General features: G+C 40.4%; 1 protein-coding gene and 1 long non-coding RNA gene across 7 annotated transcripts in view; one reads left to right on the top strand and one right to left on the bottom strand.

Moving 5' to 3' along the window:
- LOC115845151 (uncharacterized) overlaps positions 1-24,646 on the bottom strand; it is a 136,156-nt gene that overhangs the window by 49,596 nt on the left and 61,914 nt on the right. For 5 of the 6 annotated variants that reach the window (XR_009562998.2, XR_009563001.2, XR_009562999.2 and 2 more), the window contains exon 4: positions 4,540-4,704. This is a non-coding gene — a long non-coding RNA (uncharacterized lncRNA). Of the gene's footprint in view, positions 1-1,664; positions 1,821-4,539; positions 4,705-24,646 lie in introns of those variants that run through there. The other variant, XR_009562997.2, reaches the window with a different exon arrangement.
- SLC12A1 (solute carrier family 12 member 1) overlaps positions 1-24,646 on the top strand; it is a 104,422-nt gene that overhangs the window by 46,407 nt on the left and 33,369 nt on the right. Inside the window, exons 10-17 of the mRNA XM_060294283.1 lie at positions 5,808-5,892; positions 9,153-9,304; positions 10,472-10,579; positions 10,900-11,023; positions 12,817-12,918; positions 14,851-15,006; positions 18,477-18,576; positions 19,352-19,463. Of these exons, the coding sequence (XP_060150266.1) occupies positions 5,808-5,892; positions 9,153-9,304; positions 10,472-10,579; positions 10,900-11,023; positions 12,817-12,918; positions 14,851-15,006; positions 18,477-18,576; positions 19,352-19,463 (939 nt within the window). The remainder of the gene's footprint in view (positions 1-5,807; positions 5,893-9,152; positions 9,305-10,471; positions 10,580-10,899; positions 11,024-12,816; positions 12,919-14,850; positions 15,007-18,476; positions 18,577-19,351; positions 19,464-24,646) is intronic.

Genomic DNA, 24,646 nt, shown 5'->3' with positions numbered 1-24,646 from the left:
AAGGAGAGAAGGTGAGAAGGAAAGAAGGAAAGAAGGAAAGGAAAGAAGGAAAGAAGGAAAAGAAAGAAGGAAAGAAAGAAAGAAGGAAGGAAGGAAGGAAGAAAGAAAGGAAGGAAAATAAAGTTATTGAAATAAAAAATTTTAAAAATTAAAAATAAAAAAATTTTTTTTAAGTAATAAAGAAAAAAGTAATGAACAGACAGAACCCTAGGACAAGTGGTAAAAGCAAAGCTGTACAGACAAACTCACACAAAGAAGCATACACATACACACTCACAAAAAGAGAAAAAGGAAAAAAAAATCTATATATATATATAAAAAAGGGAGGGAGCAACCAAATCAATAAACAAATCTACCAATGATAATAAGCTCTAAATACTAAACTAAGATAAACATAAAACCAGAAACAAATTAGGTACAGAAAGCAAACCCCACGTGTACAGTTGCTCCCAATGTCCAACGCCTCAATTTTGGGATGATTCATTGTCTATTCAGGTATTCCAGAGATGCAAGGTACATCAGGTTGATTGTGGAGATTTAATCTGCTGCTCCTGAGGCTGCTGGGAGAGATTTCCCTTTCTCTTCTTTGTTCCCACAGCTCCTGGGATTCAGCTTTGGATTTGAACCTGCCTCTGTGTGTAGGTCACCTGAGAGTGTCTGTTTTTCACCCAGAGAGGACAGGGTTAAAGGAGCAGCTGATTAGGGGGCTCTGGCTCACTCAGGCCAGGGGTGGGTGTGTGTGTGGGGGGGAGGGGGGTGGGTATGGAATGCAGGGTGAGCCTGCAGCGGCAGAGGCCAGTGTGACGTTGCAACAGCGTGAGGAATGCCGTGCTTTCTCCCGGGGAAGTTGTCCCTGGATCACGGGACCCTGGAAGTGGCGGGCTGTACAGGCTCCCAGGAGGGGAGGTGTGGAGAGTGACCTGTGCTTGCACATAGGCCTCTTGGTGGCTGCAGCAGCAGCCTTAGCGTCTCACACGCATCTCTGGTGTCCGTGCTGATAGCCGCGGTTCGCGCCCGTCTCTGGAGTTCGTTTAGGCGGTGCTCTGAATCCCCTCTCCTCCCGCACCCCGAAACAATGGTCTCTTGCCTCTTCAGCAGCTCCACACTTTTCCCGGGACTGCCTCCCAGCTAGCTGTGGCGCACTAACCCCCTTCAGGCAGTGTTCACACAGCCAACCCCAGTCCTTTCCCTGGGATCCTATCAAAGCCCGAGCCTCAGCTCCCAGACCCTGCCCACCCCGGCGGGTGAGCAGCGAAGACTCTCGGGCTGCTGAGTGCTGGCAGGCACCAGTCCTCTGGACGGGAATCTCTCCTCTGCACCCCTGTTGCTGTGCTCTCCCTCCGTGGCTCCCAAGCTTCCCTCCCACCCCACCCCCAGTGAAGGGACTTCCTAGTGTGTGGAAACTTTTCCTCCTTCACAGCTCCCTCCCCAAGGTGCAGGTCCTGTCCCTATTCTTTTGTCTTTGTTTTTTCTTTTGGCCTACCCAGGTACGTGGGGAGTTTCTTTCTTTTTTTTTTTTTAACATCTTTATTGGAGTATAATTGCTTTACAATGGTGTGTTAGTTTCTGCTTTATAACAAAGTGAATCAGTTACACCTATACATATGTTCCCATATCTCTTCCCTCTTGTGTCTCCCTCCCTCCCACCCTCTCTATCCCACCCCTCTAGGTGGTCAGGTCTGAGGTCTTCTGCCAGCGTTCCGTAGGTGTTCTGTAGGAGCTGTTCCGCATGTAGATGTATTTCTGATGTATTTGTGGGGAGGAAGGTGATCTCCATGTCTTACTCCTCCGCCATCTTGAAGGTCTCTCCATGGGAAATTCTTGAGCAGAGATATGGCATAAAAAAATAGTATGCTAAGGCTCAGAAAAATTAAGTAACTTGTTCAAAATGATTCAAGTTGTAAGCAGTACTGCTTAGCCAAATTTAGCTCTGGACGTTGAGCTTCTGGTTTCTCCGATTTGGAAAAGTATCAGAGGTCACTGATATACATTTCTGTAAACTGTAAGACCACATTTAAATGAAAAAATATTGTGCTTTCTTTAGACGTCTCAGAAACAAGTTTTTATTATTAGATGCTTAGTAGTCAGTTCACCTCAACCAACACGTATTACTTATACCAGGCACCAGAGAAGCGAAGAAGAGCTTGCTTGATCCTTCTCTCAAGGAGCTCATGGTCTAAGAGAGAGACAGGTTAACTCTATGTGAGTCATAAAAAAACAAGAACAAAATCTTGTGCAAGGGAAAGATGAAACAGTAACTGCCTGTCCCCAAAGAAGTAAGGGAAGTCTTTCAGAGGAGGGGACACTCAATCCAGATTTGAAGGGATGAATAGGAGTTCATCAATAGGACAAAGAAGGGAGGGACATTTGGAACAGTAAACAAGGACCGTAAAAAGGCTCAGAGAAAGATGCTGCTGATGGAAATCATTTTATGTGTGGAGTGGGGTATGCAAGTAAAATCTTTTCATCAATATATTAATAAACATATTTATAAAGGAACTTCTATGTGTCCTAGGCACTCTGGGAGTAAGCAAAGAACTACAGGATATCCCAATCTAAAAAAAAGGCAAGGCTTAGAATTTCCTTTATCCCAAGATAAGTGTTAACTTGATTTAGGATTGCTGTATTAGTAAAGAATTTTATTTATCTATCAATCTGTACTGAGAAACCTCTGACTCTGAGTTTACATTGTAAAGAAAATGAGTTTACATGTAAAGATGTCCTATCATGATTTTTAGGGCACATGTGGTCATAATATTGTTGTAAAAAGTTGCATTTTTTCTATTTAAAAATACTTTGGTGATTTTACAATTAAGTTTAACTTTTAGCACATACGTTACTGTATACTGTCATGTAGAACTCAGAAATCCTTTAAACTACTGACAGTGGAGTTTGGCTATTATCCCACAACTAGCTAGAGACACTAAGTAAGTTAGATCAGAGAGTACCATGATTAGATACTCATTTTAAAGAGTTTGTGAGGGATGGATTAGAGGGTGGGGGGTGATAGGTAGGGAGACCAGAGGCAGAAGATCAGTTAGAGGATATCACAGTAGTCTGGAGAAGAGATGACATGAGCCTGAATTAAGGCCATGGCAGGGAAAATGGATCAAAGTGGTCAGCTTTTGTTAGAGTTAGGAGAGGAACTGGAAAGGATTTTTTTTTTTTTTTTTTTTTACTATGATCTGCTGCAGGAAAACATTATATATCACAACCAAGTGCCTACATGCAAAAATTTCTCCGAACAGTTCAATACTTTATTACAAATGATGTCTCCTGATATTTTCACATCAGTTCCTTTCTACTGTATTCTTTTCATGCTGGTTGTAACCTAGTGAATTGATTCCATGGTGAATAGAAGCTCAGATTTGGCCATTGGGGTTGAAATGGCGGAAGGACATCAGAGATGAGATGTCTAATGGGCAGCTACATTTACGAGTCTAGAGCTCTGGAAAGAAATTAGGCCAGGACTGGAAGCCATGGCATGGATGAGTCCATTCAGATCTGGGTAAGAAGGAGGAGAGAAGCAGACCAAGGTAGCACCCAGGGGATATTCAAAATATAAATGGTAGAAAAGGAGTCCACAGAGAAGAAAAAGAAAGAGGTAAGAGGTAGGTGAACTCAAGAGAAAGTCAAGAGAGGAGAATGCTATGAGAAGTAATAATTAACATGATCAAAAGCCAGAGTGGTCAAGCATGTTAAGGACTGAGAGGTGACCACGTGTTGGGAAGTGGCAAGGAAACTTCAGAACTTATAGATAATGTTTCTTTCTGAGAGTGAAACTAGAACATATTAGATTCAGTTCAACTTAGTAAACATGTATTGTTTATACACTATGAGGGTATGCAAGACTCTACCTCTGCTCACAGCCTCAGAATCCTTCTCAAGATGGCTCTTCAGGCTGCCAGTGACAGTTAACAAGCATTAGCACAAGGGGATGCTACAAGGTTCCCATCCTGAACCTTCTATTTGTTAACACAGTATTGATGATCTGTAAATATGTGCCTGGGAGAGGATTTGGGAGGTACCCAGGTCTAATCAGGACAGTTAAGATGCAGTTTCAGAGATGTAAGATTAGGATATGGTTGACACTCAACCAGCAGCAATCTAGTAGACTGCACTCTGTCCTAAGGAAAAAAATAAAATATTAAATAAAGAAAGGTGAAGGAAGGTGAGCTTTTGGGTTACTGCTTGAGGGATGAAAATTAACATTTAGAGTGAAAACTAAGAATCTATGTCCTGAGCCCTGTCTAGGGGAAATGTATCCAGAGCAGACAACGTGAGTATATGACCAGACATTAAGATATTGGCATCCCGATTTAGATCAGGTCAAGTTTGACCCTCGTGTTAAGTCCTAAATAAGTAAATTTAGAGCTTGTAGCAGATAGTTCTAAATATAAACTAAGTGTTCGTATTTTAGGTATAAGACTGCTGTCCATCTTCATACCTCTTTTCCTTTCTTCCCACTTAACATCAATTCTTCACATTTCACTCAGATCCCAAGAAATCCTTAATCAATAAAATAAAAATTGAACATACCATGAATGAGATTGAGTGGGGTCACTTTCAGCCATGGTTGCCTTCTTCTTCCTTCTATGTGCTACTCAGTTACACACACTTGCCACATTCTCTTTTTGAGACAGTAGTTTGGAATGAAGAGGTTGGATACGTCTGTATCAGAACAAACCAAGTGTGCAGATATTCCTACAAGGATGGGAAGGAATGAGTAATTACAGAGTGGCTCCATAGGGCTGGCTTACTCCCCTGTGGGGGTAGATTTGCTTGGTTTAGTTAACATTTCCAGCTGTCAGGCTGTGTCTGCATTCACCATGAGTTGATTTTTCTGATGGATTTGATCAGCAGACTTAAGTTAACAAAACACAAAACTCAGACTTTGACTGCATTGATTGCTCACTTGTATCGATGAGTCTCATGACCTGTGGTGGGGGAACTGATGTCTACTGAGATTGTGCTTTCTTCAATTTGGTATTTATTGACTCCTGCTATATGCCAGCACTGTCTTTTATAAGCAGTGAATACACTAAAATCTCTATTTAATAATCCCTGTTAAGTTGAATTCTATTATTTGGAATTTTGCTGCTTGGAAATTGATTATTATATGATTTAGCCCCCAAAATAGGACATAAAGTGGTATATTATATAGGATGTGAGCTCAGCTCAGTGAATTTATATATATTTATGGGCAAGAGAAAAGCCCATTTTCTGGTAAAAGCTTAAATTTGCCTCTTTCTTTATGCCTGCTTATGGAAATTAATATCTCCCATTGTAGTTATTCCTGAACTAGATTCCAAATGGGAGATTTGAGGGATTGGAGAATTTAGCAGATCACCTTTTTGCTCAGTCAAAAGTAATTTTTTTTAAAGTAAGCCTAAGCTTAGTACAAAATAAATACACACACAGATATCGTCAATGTGCCGGGTATGTTTGTGTGTCCCCCCCTAATACTTTAAGGTCTGATACATCTGCATGAAATTCACAGGAGATAAAGGGGAGGGGAAGGCAGTGGTGAACCAACCAGTCCACTTTTCTATAGAAACTCCCTCCTGGACGGTTATAAATCTCTTCTGTTCAGCACAAAGTTATACAGATTTCTTTATTCTCTTTAAACACCCTGCCTTTGTCCAAAAAGAACTGGAGCTCACCACTTTGCCATTTGCTTGATTTTTTCTTTAGACCTCGCCTCAGGAAGGGTAGCCTAAAATTTTCAAAATACAGAACTAACTCCAAGTGATGTCTGTTTCTTATTCCACTCTATCTCCTCATTCCTCCACATTATTTTTTCAAAGGATCCCCAAGATGCTATCCCCAGAGGGACCATGCTGGCCATCTTCATCACCACTGTCGCCTACATAGGAGTTGCTATTTGTGTCGGTAAGTTGTGTGTCTCTGGTGTCAGAATGCCAGAATTACAAGGGGTCCAGCTGTTTTTCATGTCAAGTGGGCTTTCCATGGAACATAAGTTGACATTTTTTAAATAGGCAACAATTTTAATTCCCTTCTTGGATGCTCTAGGAGTTTGAATGCAATTAAGCTGTAACACAGGTGTCTCTGGGTCAGGGATAGAGTAGAGGTAATCAGATTGTCATTCTACCCGAACACAGAAAGGATCCCATTTTGCTGCTCTAGGTGATGTTTCCACTGCCAAGGAAGCCACCATCTCCAGCACCCTCCTCCCTTGCCTTTAGGAGGCAGGTGAGGAACAGAGTAAGAGAAAAGAAGCCCAAAATACAAAACAACAATGACAAAAGCCTTAGGAAAGTACACAAGATACAGAATTGATGACTGTGTCTCCTTGCACTGCTGTCCCTAATATGGAAATGTCACTGTCACCAATTGGCAGGCAATCAGACTAGACCCAGCTGCCAGCAGTGTGGGCAGCCAGCCCCCACATCGCTCAGTGAGCATAACATATGTGGATTTGCCTGCTGTTCTTTTTTTTTTAAATTTATTTATTTTAAACATCTTTATTGAAGTATAACTGCTTTACAATGGTGTGTTAGTTTCTGCTGTATAACAAAGTGAATCAGCTATACATATACATATATCCCCATATCCCCTCCCTCTTGCATCTCCCTCCCACCCTCCCTATCCCACCCCTCTAGGTCATCACAAAGCACCGAGCTGATCTCCCTCTGCTATATGCAGCTGCTTCCCCCTAGCTATCTATTTTACATTTGGTAGTGTATATATGTCCATGCCACTCTCTCACTTGGTCCCAGCTTACCCTTCTCCCTCCCCGTGTCCTTAAGTCCATTCTCTATGTCTTCATCTTGACTCCTGTCCTGCCCCTAGGTTCTTCAGAACCTTTTTTACTTTCCATATATATGTGTTAGCATACAGTATTTGTTTTTCTCTTTCTGACTCACTTCACTCTGTATGACAGTCTTATTACTCAGCCATAAAAAGAAACAAAATTGAGCTATCTGTAGTGAAGTGGATGGACCTAGAGACTGTCATGCCTGCTCTTAAGCTGACTTTTGTTCCACGTGCTGCCTGCAGCCACACCTCCTCCTGGTTGGGGGTCACCTCAAGCTTATGCCATTATTGGAGAGGAAGGAATGTGGAACATTCAGAGAAGAAAACTTTTCTGTGCACACTCAGGAATACAGCTCCAGGCTGGACCACTATGGAAGCCCAGATGGCCATTTAAAAGGGCACATCCTGATTGTCCTCTGCTTACTATAAAGGAAATTGATAAAGTACATATATCTGGAGTTGGATTCTTCAGAAAAAAACAAAACAATTAACTTAGGTTCTTTCTTCTCTCACTGTCTCTTATTTCAAGAAATTGGATAATGTTGTTAATTGTATTGCTGTGACATTTCCAAGTTTAGTTACATGCAAAGAGATTTTATTCCAGTGCTTTAGGAAATTGACACATTTTTTAATGACCTTGAAATCACCTAAATTTCCCAAATGGTTTTACTTTCTCACACAAAGTAAGGAGGAAGAAATGAGTAAAGGAATAGACCTGACTTCAGAGATTCTTCTCCTTTATTGCTTCTTATGGGTAGAAAAATCTGTGTTCCTATACTTTTTCCAGGGTAAGAAGAGGATAGTCATGGGGTCCTGGGCCTATCATTAGAGCAAATAATGGCTCATGGCTTGGCTTCATAGGAATTTGGGGAGTTCTACTATGCAGAAGTTAAAACACATGATTTTAAAAAGTCAGCTCAACATAAATGAACATGCAAAAAGGTAAAATCTGAAATGGATCGTTTTGCTTGGTAACCAACATCCATACTTTCAAGTATTTAAGCAGAGGCTGGCAGGCCACTTCTCAGGGCTATATAAAAAGGATTCCTGCACTGATTATTTTAAATGGCTCTTTCAACTAAAAGATTCTACAAGCTTTAAGTCTTTCCCAGATTCAAAGAGCAGGAATTCCATGCCTATAATTGAGGGTTCCTATTAGTATCTGTTGCTGAGACGTCTCTTAAAATAATTAGTAAGGAATGAGAACTCACTCTGCCTGGAGACTGAAAAGCAAAATGAACAGTTTCATTGACTGGCATTTAGTTTGCAAAGTATTTATCCTTCAGGTAGTTCACAAAAGTTTATATATCACACCTATGTTCATATCTTTCAATAATCCTATCAAATACATAATGGCGAGATAACAGAAAAATTAATAATAACAGTCAGTGATTAATATATATATCAAGAATCTTTAAAAAGTTCATAACTCATTTTAGGGAATCTATCCTAGAGAAATGCTTCGAATTACAGAAGAAAGATTTTATGTGCAAAGATGTTCATAGGATTGTTTGTAATGGAAAATAACAGAAATACCCAAATGTATAAAAATAATAGAATAGACTGAGATAAATATTTGATAGGATGTTATTTGACCATGAATATTACCCAGGAAATCTTAATATTTTATCTCAAAATATTTTCTGTATCATTTAAACCATTAAAATTGTATAAGTAAAATTATAATGGTTTAAAAAAGTTATGCAAAGGGCTTCCCTGGTGGCACAGTGGTTGAGAGTCTGCCTGCCGATGCAGGGGACACGGGTTCGTGCCGCGGTCTGGGAAGATCCCACATGCCGCGGAGCGGCCGGGCCCGTGAGTCATGACTGCTGAGCCTGCGCGTCCAGAGCCTGTGCTCCGCAAAGGGAGAGGCCACATCAGTGAGAGGCCCGCGTACCGCAAAAAAAAAAAAAAAAAAAAGTTATGCAAGGAAAATCATTAGTTGAAAATAAGAGCTCAGTTCTCCTAATCACTAGAATTCAGTAATGTCATCCCTTGGGTCTCTCACAGATGAGAAAATAAATTCTTCTATCTGAAAAACTCCCAATCAGTAGCACTAACCCAGAAATTTGAATTGAATCAATATTATGTGCAAAGCACTGCTGAAAGGAAGGGAGTCTCAATCCCAAGTGTCTTCCAGAGGCAGGCAAAAAGCTAGGACTTAAACTACCCAAGGCAGCGGAAGCGGCAACCTCTTAGAGATAGGGGTCACTCCCAGGCCTCAGAGGATGGGAACTTCCACGTACCAGTCAGAGGAAGTGTTGACAATGAAGACAGGATAGGTCAAAGTAAACTAAGTATGTTTTCAGAAGAAAAACCTTAAGGGAGCAGAACCCTTCATATAAAGAAATGACAAGGCTTCGTTGTTTTCCCAGGGGCCTGTGTGGTCCGAGATGCCACCGGGAGCGTGAATGACACCATCATTTCTGGGATGAACTGCAATGGTTCAGCAGCCTGTGGGTTAGGCTACGACTTCTCAAGATGTCGACATGAACCATGTCAGTATGGGCTGATGAACAATTTCCAGGTTCGAACCTCAAAAAATAATAATGTTTATTGCTACTGCTTCCATTTTTAGAACATCATGTATAATGAAACTTCTGACTCCCGCAACACATTGGTTATTGACTATTTCGAGTTCAGCAAGGAACAATTCGTGTGGGAGGAAAGGGAGTCATACAGGCATTCATTATGTGGTTACACTCACTGTGGTGGGGAGAGAACAGGCAGTTGTATGAATTGCGTCACCAGGGAAAGATTACCACCGCCATTATGCATCTTCCAATCAATTGTGTAAGATTTCCTGGTGAGGAGATGGAGAGACTTTGAGACTTTGATTAGCTAGCACTAGGAATGCATTTCATGCCTGGGCTTCAGCTCAGGAAAAGCCTCTGTTGTGGTCCTGGAGTGTGTGGAGGACAAAGCCAAGAGGGAAATTGTGAGTGGCAGTTGTGGGGAGGTAAGTGAGGGGGAAGGAACAAGGGAAGTTGGGGAAACTGTGGAACTTAAAACATATTAATTTGTCCGAATGATTGGTGAGCAGAGGGAGAAGCAAATTTGTCGTGAAGGCTTCATTCATCTAGTTTAACAACCAACAAAGAGAAATTAACTCAGCTGAAGTCATTATTCCAAAATATAACTTAAATTGATAGAATCTCATATGTCTCAGATCTAAAATTATGTTTAATGAGCACAGAAAAAGCAAAGGTTTGAAAAGCCTCTATGTGCAGGAAGAACAAGAAAGGTTAATGCCTTTAAAAAGATTGGTAAACAGCTGGGTCCCTCCTCAAACCTTATTAAAATACCACTTTCTGCTGAATAGAATTTCCCATTGTCCAAGAAACAGATGCCCAGAAAGGACAGAGGGGGAAAATGTTGTCAAAATCCTTGAAATCATTTCCCTGTTTATTCTTTACAGTATCTTCTGGATGTATTGTGGTGAGCATTTATTATTTTTATTTAAAAAAACAGAACAAACAATAACAAAGCCATTTCCATTTTGAAAAAACAATTATTAAGAACTTGAGAATGAAGCAGGGGAAAAAATATATGATTAGAAGCAATTAGCTTATTAAAGAGATTCCAAATCACAGAAAGTGGAAACGGAAGCATCTGCATAAAATTTGGCTTAAATTTTTTTTTTTTTTTAACTCTCTGTTGGATGAGTCTACTTACTTGAACCTCTCTCCTCAAGGTCATGAGCATGGTGTCAGGGTTTGGCCCCCTCATCACTGCTGGCATCTTTTCTGCAACACTCTCCTCAGCCCTGGCCTCCCTCGTCAGCGCACCCAAAGTTTTCCAGGTGACAAAGACACAAGAGCATGTGCTTCTCCCCCTCCTTCTGTTGCCACTGAACACGGATCAAGCTGAAATATCCATTCTCACCGGCAATCATTTTCTATCGCTTTCTGAAGCAGTTTAATGTTTGCATCTGGCTCCAACGCTGTGTCTGCCACATAGTCAAGACCAATACAAATAATATAAAGAATGATAAACTGCAGTGTTAACTTGTGCTTCATATTACGTATCACTTCGTCTTTCCCCAAATCTTGTTAGAATCACCCAGGGAAAATGACTGTGCATAGATATAAATGACGAATTTCTCCTCTTCTTTTCCATTAGGCTCTGTGCAAGGACAACATCTACAAAGCCCTGCAGTTCTTTGCAAAGGGATATGGGAAAAACAATGAGCCCCTGAGAGGATACTTTCTCACTTTTGTTATAGCCATGGCGTTCATTCTTATTGGTTTGTAGTTTTCTCGTTCTTATTGAAAGCCAAAGAATTCTGATTACTCATAGGGTTTTCCTTTGAGCTTGAGACATTACCTGTTTTATGTTTAATACCCCATTTGGGAATACTGGAGTCTGTCTAAGAAGGAAATGAGAAATCCTGTGTGTGGAGGGCCTTTGAGGACTTGAGGTGGGCTTTGGACTTTAATCTCTTCTTTGAATCTGAATGTGGGAAATCCATCCAACCAAATGCAACCGAAGCCTTCCTCCAACCCACTCAATACTGTCTAATCCCACTGTGTCCCCCAGCTGCCACCTGTCTTTACATCTCCTGACAGCCAGCAGGAGAGTTGAAGTGTCTGCTCTCAAAATGTGGTCTGTTGACCCCCTGTGTCAGAATGAAAATCACCTGTGGGTTTGATAAAGTGCAGATTCGTTAGGCCCAAGGCCAGAGTTAGAATCTCTGGTGACGAGGAATCTGATTCTTACAAGTTTCTGAAGTTCACAGACCACTAAGGTTTGAGAACCACTTACCTCAGCTCTTTCTCCTTAAGCAATAATCTCGGCTCCTTCTCCCTAAGCAATATAGAAACAGCTACACAATCTTGGAGAGGCACATGCGTCATGGTTAGCCTGCACATTCCTCACTCCTCCCTAGGGTGCCACGATTGTGCGTGAGCATATTAGAGGAAAAGAGGCAAAAGGGAAGGATGATGGTAACTATGCATAGACAGAGCCGGATTCAGCAGTGGTGCCAAACGATGGGGGCTCCGCCTCACCACATAAACTCAGGAAGTGACTCTCTGTATCTACACATAATCAGTCTTTTGTGTATTTTTTTTTAAATCTATGTTTGTTACATTTGTAAAAATTAAGTAAAAAAGTGATGATGTGTAGATATGTTTCAATTGTGTAACTTAAACTTTAAGACTTCAAATTATTGTCCTAGACTGCATTTAAGTGATCAAATAGCCCAAAGTTTTAAAAATCGTATAAATCAAATAATACTCTCAAAGGTCACTCTTTCAGAACGCTGTAGATTAGCTTCGTGGCGCCAGCTTCGTGGCAGCTACTTTTGCCTACTTTCTTGCTGGCATCCGTGTTCTAGAGTCATACCCAGCTGCCACCTACGTTTGCATCACTGAGGTTGATAGCTGTCTGATCTTCAGATAAATGAGAATGTCTCTAAATTATTTTATATATCATACAGTAAACAACCCAGCTAGGATTCAAACATATTGGACATTTAGATACTGAGGTAAAACTTTTTTTGGCAAACCATGAGAGGTAGAATTCTCTAGAGATGTAGAAAAGTACAAATGACTAACAAAGATTCTGAAAGTCAGAGAGAGCAAGCTGGGTATATGCAGAGGTGTATCCAGTTAGATGGTTCTGGTGCACTGGTATTTACCTAACCTGTCACCCTGCGGAACCTTTTGATTGTATACAAAGCCGATAAAGAACCCTATGTTTGGTACCTCTGATATAGCTACAGGGGAGTTTGTCATCTGCCTGGTCTCCAAATACTCTATCCACTTCCACTCGAATCTTCTGTAGGTAGAGGTCTTGATTGTCTATATTTTTTGATTGGTAAGTTTTCTCGTTTCTTACTTTATAGAAACCCTGGCTGAAAATATATTTGTAAATGAGTGCAGCCCCAAAGAAAAATCACTAACTTCTTAAACTTTGACGGATGCTAGCTATGCTTTCAATTTCCAAATAAAGTCAAGCTTCCAGCAGGCTATAACAGCTGTTCAGCCCCTGGTCTCATCACTCATATGTACATACTCAATTCTGCTTCGTTCACAGCGGAACTGAATACCATTGCTCCCATCATCTCCAACTTTTTCCTGGCCTCATATGCACTCATTAATTTCTCCTGCTTTCATGCCTCTTATGCCAAATCTCCAGGTAAGTTGACTTTTCAAAACTAAAATAAACCTAAGCAAACAGTTTGTCTCAATAAAATGAAATAAGTCAGTGAAAAGTGCCTGATCTGTGTTTATATGTTTCCTTATATCCTAGTGGGTGGTGTAATTCACTTTATTTTGGTAAGTTGGGGGATGACTTCTGAAATAGAAAAAGAATCATTTGAGCAATGGCCTTTTTGACCAACCATAAAGTCAATTTTCTCCTGCAGCAATAAATTATTCACTGCAAGAGAAACCACATTTATTTCAGCAATAGAAAACCACCACTATTTATTTCCAGGGTGAAAGTGACCACAGAAGTGGAATGAATGTATATATTTGCAACTTCCTTACTATCAATTTGTTTCCTGCCCATGGTGCAGAAGAGAAGGATGAGTAGTTCCCACAATTACCTGCTGAGTGCAGTCAGTGCAGATTCACACTGAAGCTGGTGACATCCCTGCACTCCTCACACTGGTGTTTACAGTGGTGCAAAATTTCACACCAAAGAACCTTCCCCTATCTTTGTCACCCCTCACCTCTTCTTTGCTTCCACTGGCCAGTCAGAAGAAATTCTCATTTTCTTCTGCCTTTCCACCAGAATAGAGACTTGTCTTTATCAACCCTCAGAAAGTTCTTCACTACAAGGACTTTTATCAAGGATATAAACACATCTTCACTTTATTAGGGTCTACCAGGAACTCAAACCTCCTTTGGAAAACCTGCTGCAAATATGACAAAATATAGATGGAAGGAGAGCCTCATCCACTCAAGGCCACTAGGCTCCAGAAGATAACTGAAGAATTTTTGTTTCTGTTTTGTTGCCTTGTTTTAAATAGAGAACAAAAGGTTCTGGTCAGTGAATACAGCAGATCATAGAAATGTGTGCTGCCATACCATGTTGTGTTCATTTTTAAAAAACAAAGTGAAGTAACTGAGGTTGGCAGGGGTAAGAGTGGAAAGGAAGGAGGAGAAGAGGAAGAGAGAAAAAGAGGAATAATAGAAAAGCACAGAAACATACACACACACACACAGTCAGACTGAGAAAAATAAAGGCATTTCCAGTGATGTTCTTGAAGTGCTATTTCCATCTTGTGGCCAATTTGGAAATTGCTCTTGAAGACAGAAAGTTCTGTTGTGTTTTGGCAACTCCAAATTTAAAATATGCTTTACCCATAAACCAAATGTGCCGTTCAAATCGGAGCTTCTTTATCCTGACCATACTGTCTCCCAGCTTCTTTCATTTCAGGGAACTAATAGAACACGGAAACCCTCATGCATATATGAATGGTGAGAAATATTTTCTTTGCAAAATGCATGATAAATTAATGCATCAGGTTTAAGAAGCCATTACAGAAAAATTTCTCCCTCTTTTGCCATAGATTATTATTTCTGAAAGGGCAGGCACGATCCTCTTAGAGTAAAAGCAGAGCTAGCACGAAGTCAGTGGATTGACTTTTGATGACTGCTCTGCCTTCCCCATGGGAACAATAAGCCTATTGTCTTAACCTTCTGTTTCTTGAGCCACCAAGGTGTTCATCCCACAAGCACCGCGCCCCCCCCACCCCACCCCCGCCGTTACTCCCCACTCTTTCCATCTCTCCTGCCTCCTTTCAACTCTTGATGGCATAGATATCAGATGCTTAGGAATTCGTTGTTTGGGAAGACATCCTGGCATGCAGGAAGTGCGGAGGGGCTATGATTGACACATTTTCTACATTTCACAGCTTTCTTATTTGGTGTAATTACACCTTCATAGGCCAGGGACCAAGATCACAGAAAGCAAATAATAGAGTTAGGAACTTGACCTAAAAGTTCTGATTTTTATGCTAGGAAAGAACACATGTTACCTACAGTCTAATAATACACAGTGGTATGATGGTGATAGTGTGGAAGGTTTTCTTGGGCACACAGATTTTTTTTTAAATTTCAGGATGGAGACCTGCATACGGTATTTACAACATGTGGGTATCTCTTTTTGGAGCTATTCTGTGCTGTGCAGTCATGTTTGTCATCAACTGGTGGGCAGCTGTCATCACCTATGTCATTGAGTTCTTCCTCTATATCTATGTGACTTACAAGAAGCCAGGTAAGATAAGATGGATTTGTATTGCAGGGGGTTTCCTAAGAACTCTCTAACTATCCATTCACTCAACAGATGTTTATTTGGCAGCCTCTATGTGTTTAGGTGTGCCATGTGTATGGTGGATATTAATAATATAATGTAATATGATACAATAGTTAAACTCATTGAGCACCTTAAATGTACTCATTTAATCCTCACAATAGTGCTGTATATTAGGTACTGTTAGTCCCATTTTACAGATGAAGAAACTGGAGTTCAAAGAGATGACCACTCGCTGAGGTAACCGTCAGGATGGGATGGAGCTGATATTTTAACTAGAGTGTGTATGATACCAAGCCCCACAAGCTGTCCACTGTATCACCTTCTAAAGTCCTGATAAACGAGATATAGTCCCTGTCCTCAAGAAGCACAGTCTTACACATAAGCACTTAACTATACTACAATATAGCAAGCATCGTGAGAGTGACATGAACAAGTTACTGAGAAAAGGAGAAGAAATGACTAACTGTGAGTAGAGATGTACAAGAAAACTTCCCTGGGCTTCCCCGGTGGTGCAGCGGTTAAGAATCCGCCTGACAATGCAGGTGAAACGGGTTCCAGCCCTGGTCCGGGAAGATCCCACAGGCCGTGGAGCAACTAAGCCCGTATACTACAACTACTGAGCCTGCACTCTAGAGCCCACGAGCCACAACTACTGAGCCTGCGAGCCACAACTACTGAGCCCGTGAGCCACAACTATGGAAGCCCGAGCACCTAGAGCCCGTGCTCCGCAACAAGAGAAGCCACCACAATGAGAAGCCTGCGCACTGCAACAAACAGCAGCCCCCGCTCGCCACAACTAGAGAAAGCCCACGTGCAGCAACGAAGACCCAACATAGCCAAGAAAAAAAAAAAGAAAGAAAATAAATTTATAAAAGAAAAGAAAACTTCCCTGGTTCATGGCTTTTGTTCCCAGGGTCAAGCACTCAGTAGGTACTTATAAATATTTGTTGAATGAACACATAAGCTACTTTAAAAAAAAAAAAAAGGCAAGAGACTAGGATTGGTTAATCAGATAGAGCCAGGGAAGGTTATTCTAGGCAGAAGAAAAAGTGTGAGTGAAGTTAGGAAGCATGCAAGTATGTGGCATATTTAGGAAGCTCCAAGGCCTTTAGCACGATGGAGTCCTTGGGTGCTGAGGAGAAGGGGCCTGAGGTGAGCCTGGAAGGGTAGGTTGGGCCAGATGAACAAGCTTAAGTGTCGTGCTAAAGAATCTGGAGCAGCAAGAAGCTGCCACAGATCATTCAGTTGGATCTGAACTTTGGATGTTACCTCTAGAACCAGTGAGAAGGATGGATTGAAGCTGGGAGAGGCTAGAGATTAAGGAGTGCAGCACTCAGAGGTCCAGTCTCAGGGGCCAGACAGGCCCTGAGCCATCCTCACACTCTCCTTACCATTACTCCACAAGTAAGATAGAGAAGGTAGTAACTACTTTGGAGGGTGTGCTTTTGTTGCTTTTCTATATCACTTTATCCATTTTTAACATCAGGTATAATTTATGTATGGTAATATTAACCCCCTTTAGATGTACAGTCTGTAAGTTGTAACAAACTTACCCAGTCTTGTAACCAACACCACAATCAAGACAGAGGACATTTCCGTCATCGCTAAAAGATTCTGTGCGATCTCTTCCCCCCAACTTAGCCCCTAGCAACAACTTTTCTGATTTCTGTTCCTATAGCTTTGTCTTTTCCAGAGTATTATGCAGAACCATATAAAATAGTGTGTAGCCTGTGTGTATGCTTTCTTTCACTTAACATGAGGTTTTTAGACTCATCCATGTTGTTGCAGGTAAAAGTAGTTTGTTCCTTTTTGTTGTTGAGCAGTATTCCATTGTACGACTAGATCTCAAATTTTAAAAAAATGTATTCACCTTTGATGGACCTTTGGGTTGTTTCCAGCTCGGGGTGATTATATCTAAAACTGCTATAAACATTCACACACAGGGCTTTATGTGGGCACATGTTTTCATTTCTCTAGGAGGGGGATTTATGATTATGTAATAAGTGTACACATAACTTTATAAGAAACTGCCAAGCTGTTTTCCAAAGTCACAGTATCGTTTTCCATTCCTAACAGCAGTGAATGGAAGTCCTAGTTGCTCTGCATCCTTGGCAGCACTTATTACTGTCAGTTGATTTTTTAAAAAAAACATTCTAATTGGTGTGGTTTGGTCTGCATTTTCCCGATGACTAATTATGTCAAACATCTTATTTGCCATCCACATATCTTCTTTTGGCAAGCATCTGTTTAAATCTTTTGCCCATTTTTTGAGTTGTTTATTTTCTTATTATTCAGTTGTAAGACCTCTTTATATATTCTAGATGCAAATCCTTTAGCAGTACATGTTTTGCAAATGTTTTCTGCAGGTCTGTGGCTTGTTTCTTCATTTTCCTTACAGTTTTTTTTGAAGAGCAGACATTCTTAATACTTATAAAGTCTAATTTATCATGTTTTTCTTTTATGGTTGGGCTTTTTGCTTCTTATCTATCTTTCCCTAATCCAAGGTTACAAACTTCTTCTGAAAGTTTTAATGCTTTAAATTTTTGATTTATGTCTCATCCATTTTGAGTTAATTTTTGTATATGATGTGAGGAATGGCTCAAGGCTGATTTTTTGCATATAAATATCCAATTGATTAATATGGTTTTTAGGAGAATGAAATAACCTAAGGTATGCTAAATGCCCAGTGCATAGTCAACACAATCAATATTAATCTTCTTTATCTCCAGATAATTATATCTCATCATTTTCCTGGCTATTCTGAGCAAGACTGGGGAGGTGGCTCTGTCTGCCATCTGGGATGAATCTGTACATTCCCATCAGGGACTTCTTATAAAATTTAGAGGATCCATCTAATATTTATTTTTTTAAATTTAAGTCAGGACATGGCAGTGCTTACCTCCCTTATTACGAAGATTAGGTCCTAAAAAATCAAATTAAAATGCTTGCTAAAGACTGACCCTCTTCATGGACATCTGGAAGTAAGAATTCCCAAGCTATTCAGTTTTATTATTCCAATATAAAGATTGCTGCACACTGTCTATGTATGCAGAAATGCCTCTTTTCTTTTCAGCTTAAGAATTGTGAAGACCTCTTGAATTTATTCAGGGGCTGACCATTTTCCCAAATCTATCTGCCTGCAATGTGGTTATAACACAGCCTATCCCACCGAGTAAGGTTTCTTAGGCTGCAGCTCTAAAGTCTGATCCTTAGCTGGAAAGAGAGGTCTCACTTCTAAGAATTCACAAAGTGTTCATAGAAGGACACACGGCTCTTTCTAGGAAATACTACATTATGTTTTCTCTTATTTGGGCGTTCGTCACTGCTGACGTAGCCAAGGAAAATCATAGAAGGGAATGGCTTATAAAAATATTCACAGTATACAGAGGGAAGCTGGGTGCTTTTATGCCAGATTTCTCCTTCGTCCACAGATGTGAACTGGGGCTCCTCCACGCAGGCTCTTTCCTACGTGAGTGCTTTAGACAATGCTCTGGAACTAACTACAGTGGAAGACCATGTGAAAAATTTCAGGTAAAACTGGCTTCTCAGGCATCCTGGTGTCATTTCACATTAGAAGTAGCTTTCCTCTATGGGAGACCAATGCACTAGTCACACGCTTTATGGATATATTCTAAGATAGGCAGTCTTACAAAACTGCCACATTTTCATGACAGCACCTCCTATGAATGAGTGCTTCTTTTCTTCTACTCTGAGCTGTGCCCACCCCCAGCTATAATCTCTCATAGTGCTGGCTGTCACCTTCCATGAACAGATAGAGAGGGGATCTCAGTGACATGATTTCAGAGAGATGTCCCCAAATCCCTACACACATTAATCATTGTTGCTGTCTCCATTCAGCTTACGGCTTTGTGGCTTACTGAATTCCCTTAGGAGAAGTTACACTCTAAGTTCTTCATTAGTTATATCTTATTTTGAATGGAACCTCAAACCACAAGCTTTGAGAGGAGGGTGAAGGAAAATAACATGAAAATACTGGTTGGAGAAGGACTGGTTGTATTGGGGATTTGGGATAGGGTATTGTCCAGAGGAAAAAGGCAGGGGGAACCGAAGACCACCTTTTCCTTACTTTACATTTTTACTGTCACTAACTAAACTAAGAATACAAAGATGGCAAGATTCGCAGGAAGTCATGATGATTCAAGACTTCTAGTGAGAAACCCAAGAAACAGGAGAGCAGTTGTCCCATTTTGCCGGCTTCTGTACCAGCCCATTCCATTGGGGTGGTTCTGGGCTCACAGGCTTCTTGCCATGGCCAGTTCTCACATCTTTTCTTCTCCACTTCCAGGCCCCAGTGCATTGTCTTAACAGGGGGACCCATGACAAGACCTGCTCTCTTGGATATAACTCATGCCTTCACCAAGAACAGTGGCCTTTGCATCTGCTGTGAAGTCTTTGTGGTAAGAGCCACTTCATCCCCTGAAGGTGCTTTTTCCTCCCTGCTCACTTGTGTGCTTTTACATGAGCCTAACAGGTACACACAGTGATAGGAGAATGGCAAGGCAGTTTGGACAAGGACGCTTTTCCTTGATTCATATAGCAAGGACTAGCAGGGGCCCATGATCCTGAATTTAAATGAGTGGATGAAATGTGTTTCAGATTTCACAAGAGACCAACTAAAAGTGATAAATATTTCTAAATGATGGCCTTTGAGTCAAGAAAAAGAGAACTGGCTCAGAAATAAAATGAAAATATTTGGGGTGATAACTGTCCCCAGAAATATGAAAGGATAGAATGAGCCAGAGAGCACTATTATATAGATTAACTGATGAGGAGAGAGTCAGACAGAATGGCCTTAAATGAAAGCAAGTAGAATTTAGATTAAATATTTGGGGCTTCCCTGGTGGCGCAGTGGTTGAGAGTCCGCCTGCCGATGCAGGGGACACGGGTTCATGCCCCGGTCCAGGAAGATCGCACGTGCCGCGGAGCGGCTGGGCCCGTGAGCCATGGCCACTGAGCCTGCGCGTACGGAGCCTGCGCGTACGGAGCCTGTGCTCCGCAACGGGAGAGGCCACAACAGTGAGAGGCCCGTGTACCGCAAAAAAAAAAAAAAAAAGATTAAATATTTGGATAAACTTGATGACACTACAGATATCTAGGGAGTTAAACCAAGTTTTCCATGCCTTAGATAAATATTCAGAGCTGAATGAGTTCCTTTTTTGTTCAGGAAGTATGTGGTAGACTAATGATAACTTATTCATGGTTTTCCCAGGAGGTATTCAAAGTAGATGCTAGACATTTAACCATAATTATTGACCAATCATCAATCTATAAAGTGAGGAGAAAGCATTAAAATTATAACAAAATAATAAGTCTAAATTCTCCAAACCAGCTACTTCTACTTGTTTTTGCAGTGTGCTCTCACGTGCTCTCTCTCTCTCTCTGTGTATGTCTCCCTGTTTCTCTCTCTCTCTCATGCTCGCATACCACTCAAAATCCTCAACAGTGCCAGTGTATTATTATTGTACTTACCTATTCTTCAAAGTATTTTCCTACAGTTTTTCTTATTTCAATCTACATAACAGTCTAGTGAGGCAGAGAGGAAAAGAAGCCCTGTTCTCACTATACTGATTAGAAAAGCGAGATTCAGGAAAATTAAATTATGCACAGGGTCACATGACAAGAAAGTGACAGAGCCAGCATATCGGTCCAAGTCAACCAATTGTGCTCTGTGTTACAGCATAAGGAGAAAGCCTTAGCAGACTTGTATCCCTGAGAGTGCTGTTAGAATCAGATACCACTCCCTAAACTTCCAATACTTGACAGGGGAATAGGGCTGTCAGGAGGCTACGTAACCCTGGGGCCAGCCGACTGTGCAATGATGCAGGGGTTAATTCACCACATGTCATCATGACCAGCACTTAAGCATCTTTTTACACTTGGCAATACTCTAAATGCAATATGAAGCAAGATGGTCATATTCTCTTTCCTCTAAGTGCTTATATGATAGTAACTCAAACAATATAACTCAATGTAATAATCCCGTAGGCGGTAGAGGGAATCCTACTGACTACATAAGATTGACAGGTTAAGTAATGACCAACAGTGACTCCAGAGGATTTTTTAAAATCTTATCAAGCACCCTTCTCTCAGCTTTGGTGCCCTGGATTAATGGATTTCATTTTGGCCAATAAAATACAGGAGCCAGTTTTGATGGAATAAGCAGTTTGGGGGTTTTTTCTTCTCTAGCAATTTAGAGAAAACTTAGTTTAGCAGGCAATAAAATATCTTTAGGACAGGAGAAATGAACTTGGAGTATAAACAGTCATATATTAGCAAGGGAGAAAAGGTCTTTTTATAGAGATGAGATATTACTTTAAATTAACCCTTTGCTGCTTTAACTGTAATAAAAAACAGTATGATTCTGAAATACCATTTCATGTGAAATAGGTACTTAGGTCTGTATCTCTAATGGCCCTGGTTGTTTGACATGTATATTGGACCACTTTATACATCACTGTGCTGGTCCCTCTGAGTAAGGCCCAAGAGCCTTGCTCCCAGGTGCTGAGGTTCTCTTGGGGACAGAAAATAGTTACTGTGTCAGTTAATGACTTTCCAGTTAGCTACTCTCTGTGAGCTCCTGGGGCTGCAGATGCTGTCAGCAGTTTTCAACTCCATGCTCAGTTGTCAATCATCTTTGCAAAGAAACAGATGGAAGGGGATGTAGTGGAAGTTGACCTACCATTAAATTTTTTTTCCCAAAAGCACAGTGGTTGGTGGTTAGGCCAACCTTGTGGCAAAGGTTAAACGGTAACAATGATGTTGAGAGATAACAATTTAATTTTTAACTCTAGGAAGCTCATGCTTATGGACTTCTGAGACACACAGTCAAGTTCTGAATCACTGTTTTGCCACCTATTAGCTGTGAGTCCCTTGGGCCCATAATTTATTCTCCCTATGCCTCAATTTTCTCAGGTATAAGATGGGCATAATAATGATGCTGCTGCTGATGATATGATGATGATAGCACCTACGTTTGTTACAGAGTTGTGAGAAATCTGTAAGATAAGCTTTCTAGTAGTCAGCTCAGTGTCTGTCAAACAGTAAATGCTCAATTAATTTTAGTTGTTACTGTTGATAGTTATTATTATGGTATATTTTCGATATACCACGGTTAAACATTTTCATTCTGAAAATATATCCCCTTCAACAGAAACCTAAAACACCCTCTCTTAGAGAAACCAGGTCCAAACTTTGGATCTTGGACTCTTAGGTATCCAGTGGCTTGATCAGGACAGAATAGTGAGATATGCACTCCCACCCAAATAATCACCGAACACCAGGCTCTGTGCTCCATCCCTCTGGTGAACTCCAGTTACTTGAAGTGCTGACATGAAGTGCCATACACTACAAGGAAGAAGCAAGACTCAGAGCTCAATGGCATTTCGATGCTGGCGCGTAGACAGAAAACATATGCCCCCAGCTGCCATTTCCTGCAAAGGGGCATTTTTAAAGGACTAGACATTGTAGCCCTGGAAGCTGCTGAAGTTGAAATTAAGAATTATTCTTTTGCTGGGCCCCAAGCCCGCACTGTAGCCTTCCAACTATTCAACTAACTCTTACACTCACCCATTAGAGCCTTTTCCTACCTCTTGCTTTATTCTACTAAGCCTAAAGATTTCAAATGAGGGACCCCTCATCAGGACAAATTGGGGGATACTTTTTAAGGAATCCAGCTTGGTAACTTAAAATAATGTCTATTCTTCTCCTGTAAATTACCTTATAATAAGTCAGTGATACACTTATATCCCAGAAGCCTTTATATTCAACACGTAATTTTCTTTTTCTCGTGTGCCTCACTCCTCTCACCATATGAAGACTACGAATAGGATTCCACCTTCTAGCACCCCTTCGCATTTCTGAGTATAGCCAAGTTCAGTGGGTTCAGCAACAGGCAAATATTAAGTCAAGGGTTGTGATCTCCACCAATTCTACCCTGTGTACCATGGCTTAAAAAACACTGCCTTTCTTTGTCAGTTAGTTTCCTCACTTATTCATAGTAGCTGGAGAGATAGTAAAACCAATCATTGCAGATTACTTAGTTTGGACTTATGTACCCTTAATTCTTCGGGTACACTACATTCAGTTCTAAAAATATTACACTGTCAGCTCATCAAGTGAAAAGGCATCGTGCTTCAGCAGTCACTCACCCATATACTTCTCAGTGTTGCATTTAAAGGAAGGTTGTTTTTTTTTTTAAATTAAAACAAATATACTTTAAAGACGGAAAGGTGGCCCAACTGATCTGGGATTTAAAATGCCAATCAGATAAAGTCATTATTGCCAGAAAGTGCAACACTTACTTCTTTTCTAAATTTTGTCTTAAAACTGCAAAAGGCTTTCAAGTTTACAGTGGCATCTTTTATTAAGTACATTGTGTTGCGTTGGCTGAAAAATAAAGATTTGTTTTTTAGATTGCTTCTATTTTTTATTTGGAAGCGTTAAGAAAAATATTAGGTTGAATCATGTGAAATTTACATTTTTGGATGTCAAAAGCTGTTGAATATTGGCAATTTCATATGACGAAACTATAGTCTATAAAACAACACCCATATTCTACTTCTCCTAATTAACAACAGTTAGCATTTTTCTTAGATGCTTCCACTCACTTTTTAAATGAAATAAACCACTGCACATCAAGCTAACGTCCCCTTTATAGCTGCTCAGCCCCAGGGATCTGTCTCCAAAGGCAATGTTATCTGAGTTTGACTGATTTTCTTCTAGTCATTTCACCTATGTGTACCAAGATGTAGATCTATTTTGATTAATGTTTTCCTACTCATTAATATTCTTTAAACCTTGGTTGTCCTGAATAACTTTTGAATAACTATTCAATAACCTTGAATAACTTTTGACCAGCTTCCTCATATAGATCCCCTTTTAACAAGATATCATCCTGTTACCCTTTCTCTCTCTCTCTCTCTTTTTTTTTGTTGGAAAATTTACAAAATATCTTAATAAAACCTAAAACTCTCTTTGAATTCGAAGAATCTCTTAAGAAAATTAGAAAATTCAGGTAAGACAACCAACTTTTAACTCTACGGCTTATGGAGGGCAGTTCAAGCATAGATAACCCAGGGAAAACAAAAATTTTCATTTTTTTTTTTTTCTATTGTCATCCTTCTTTTAATCTCAACTTTCACCTCCATCTAGAAGAAAATGCTTTTTTTAGATGAATTTATTCTCTTATAGTCATTAAGTCTCTGTCATGATGTTAATAAAATAATGCCATGACAAAACATGGGAAGAATGAGGTGACCTATGACTGGGCACTAGGATGCATGGTGAGATGAAATAGGCACCAAATCAGAAAAGGAAAAACTTTTTTCCCACAGTTCCAACCAGAGAGGCAAGGAAAGCAAAGACAGAGCAATAAGACTCTTAACGTTTTAAAATATAAGAGTTGGAAGGAACACTGCATTTGGCCCAAATTCCTCTATTTGATCCCAATAATACTGGAAATCCTTTGCAAGTTCTTTTTCATAATATTCATTTATTTGAAGTAGTGTCACGTCAGTTTCTTCTCCAGACTAAATAATTAGAATTCCTTTACCCCTTTCTCAATCGATGTCAAAGTTATAAT

The sequence above is a fragment of the Globicephala melas genome, chromosome 2 (assembly GCF_963455315.2).
Source record: "Globicephala melas chromosome 2, mGloMel1.2, whole genome shotgun sequence".
In the NCBI taxonomy this organism is placed as follows: domain Eukaryota; kingdom Metazoa; phylum Chordata; class Mammalia; order Artiodactyla; family Delphinidae; genus Globicephala; species Globicephala melas.
The sequence above is the reverse complement of the archived record's forward strand: the minus strand, read 5'-3'. Positions and strand labels throughout refer to the sequence as shown.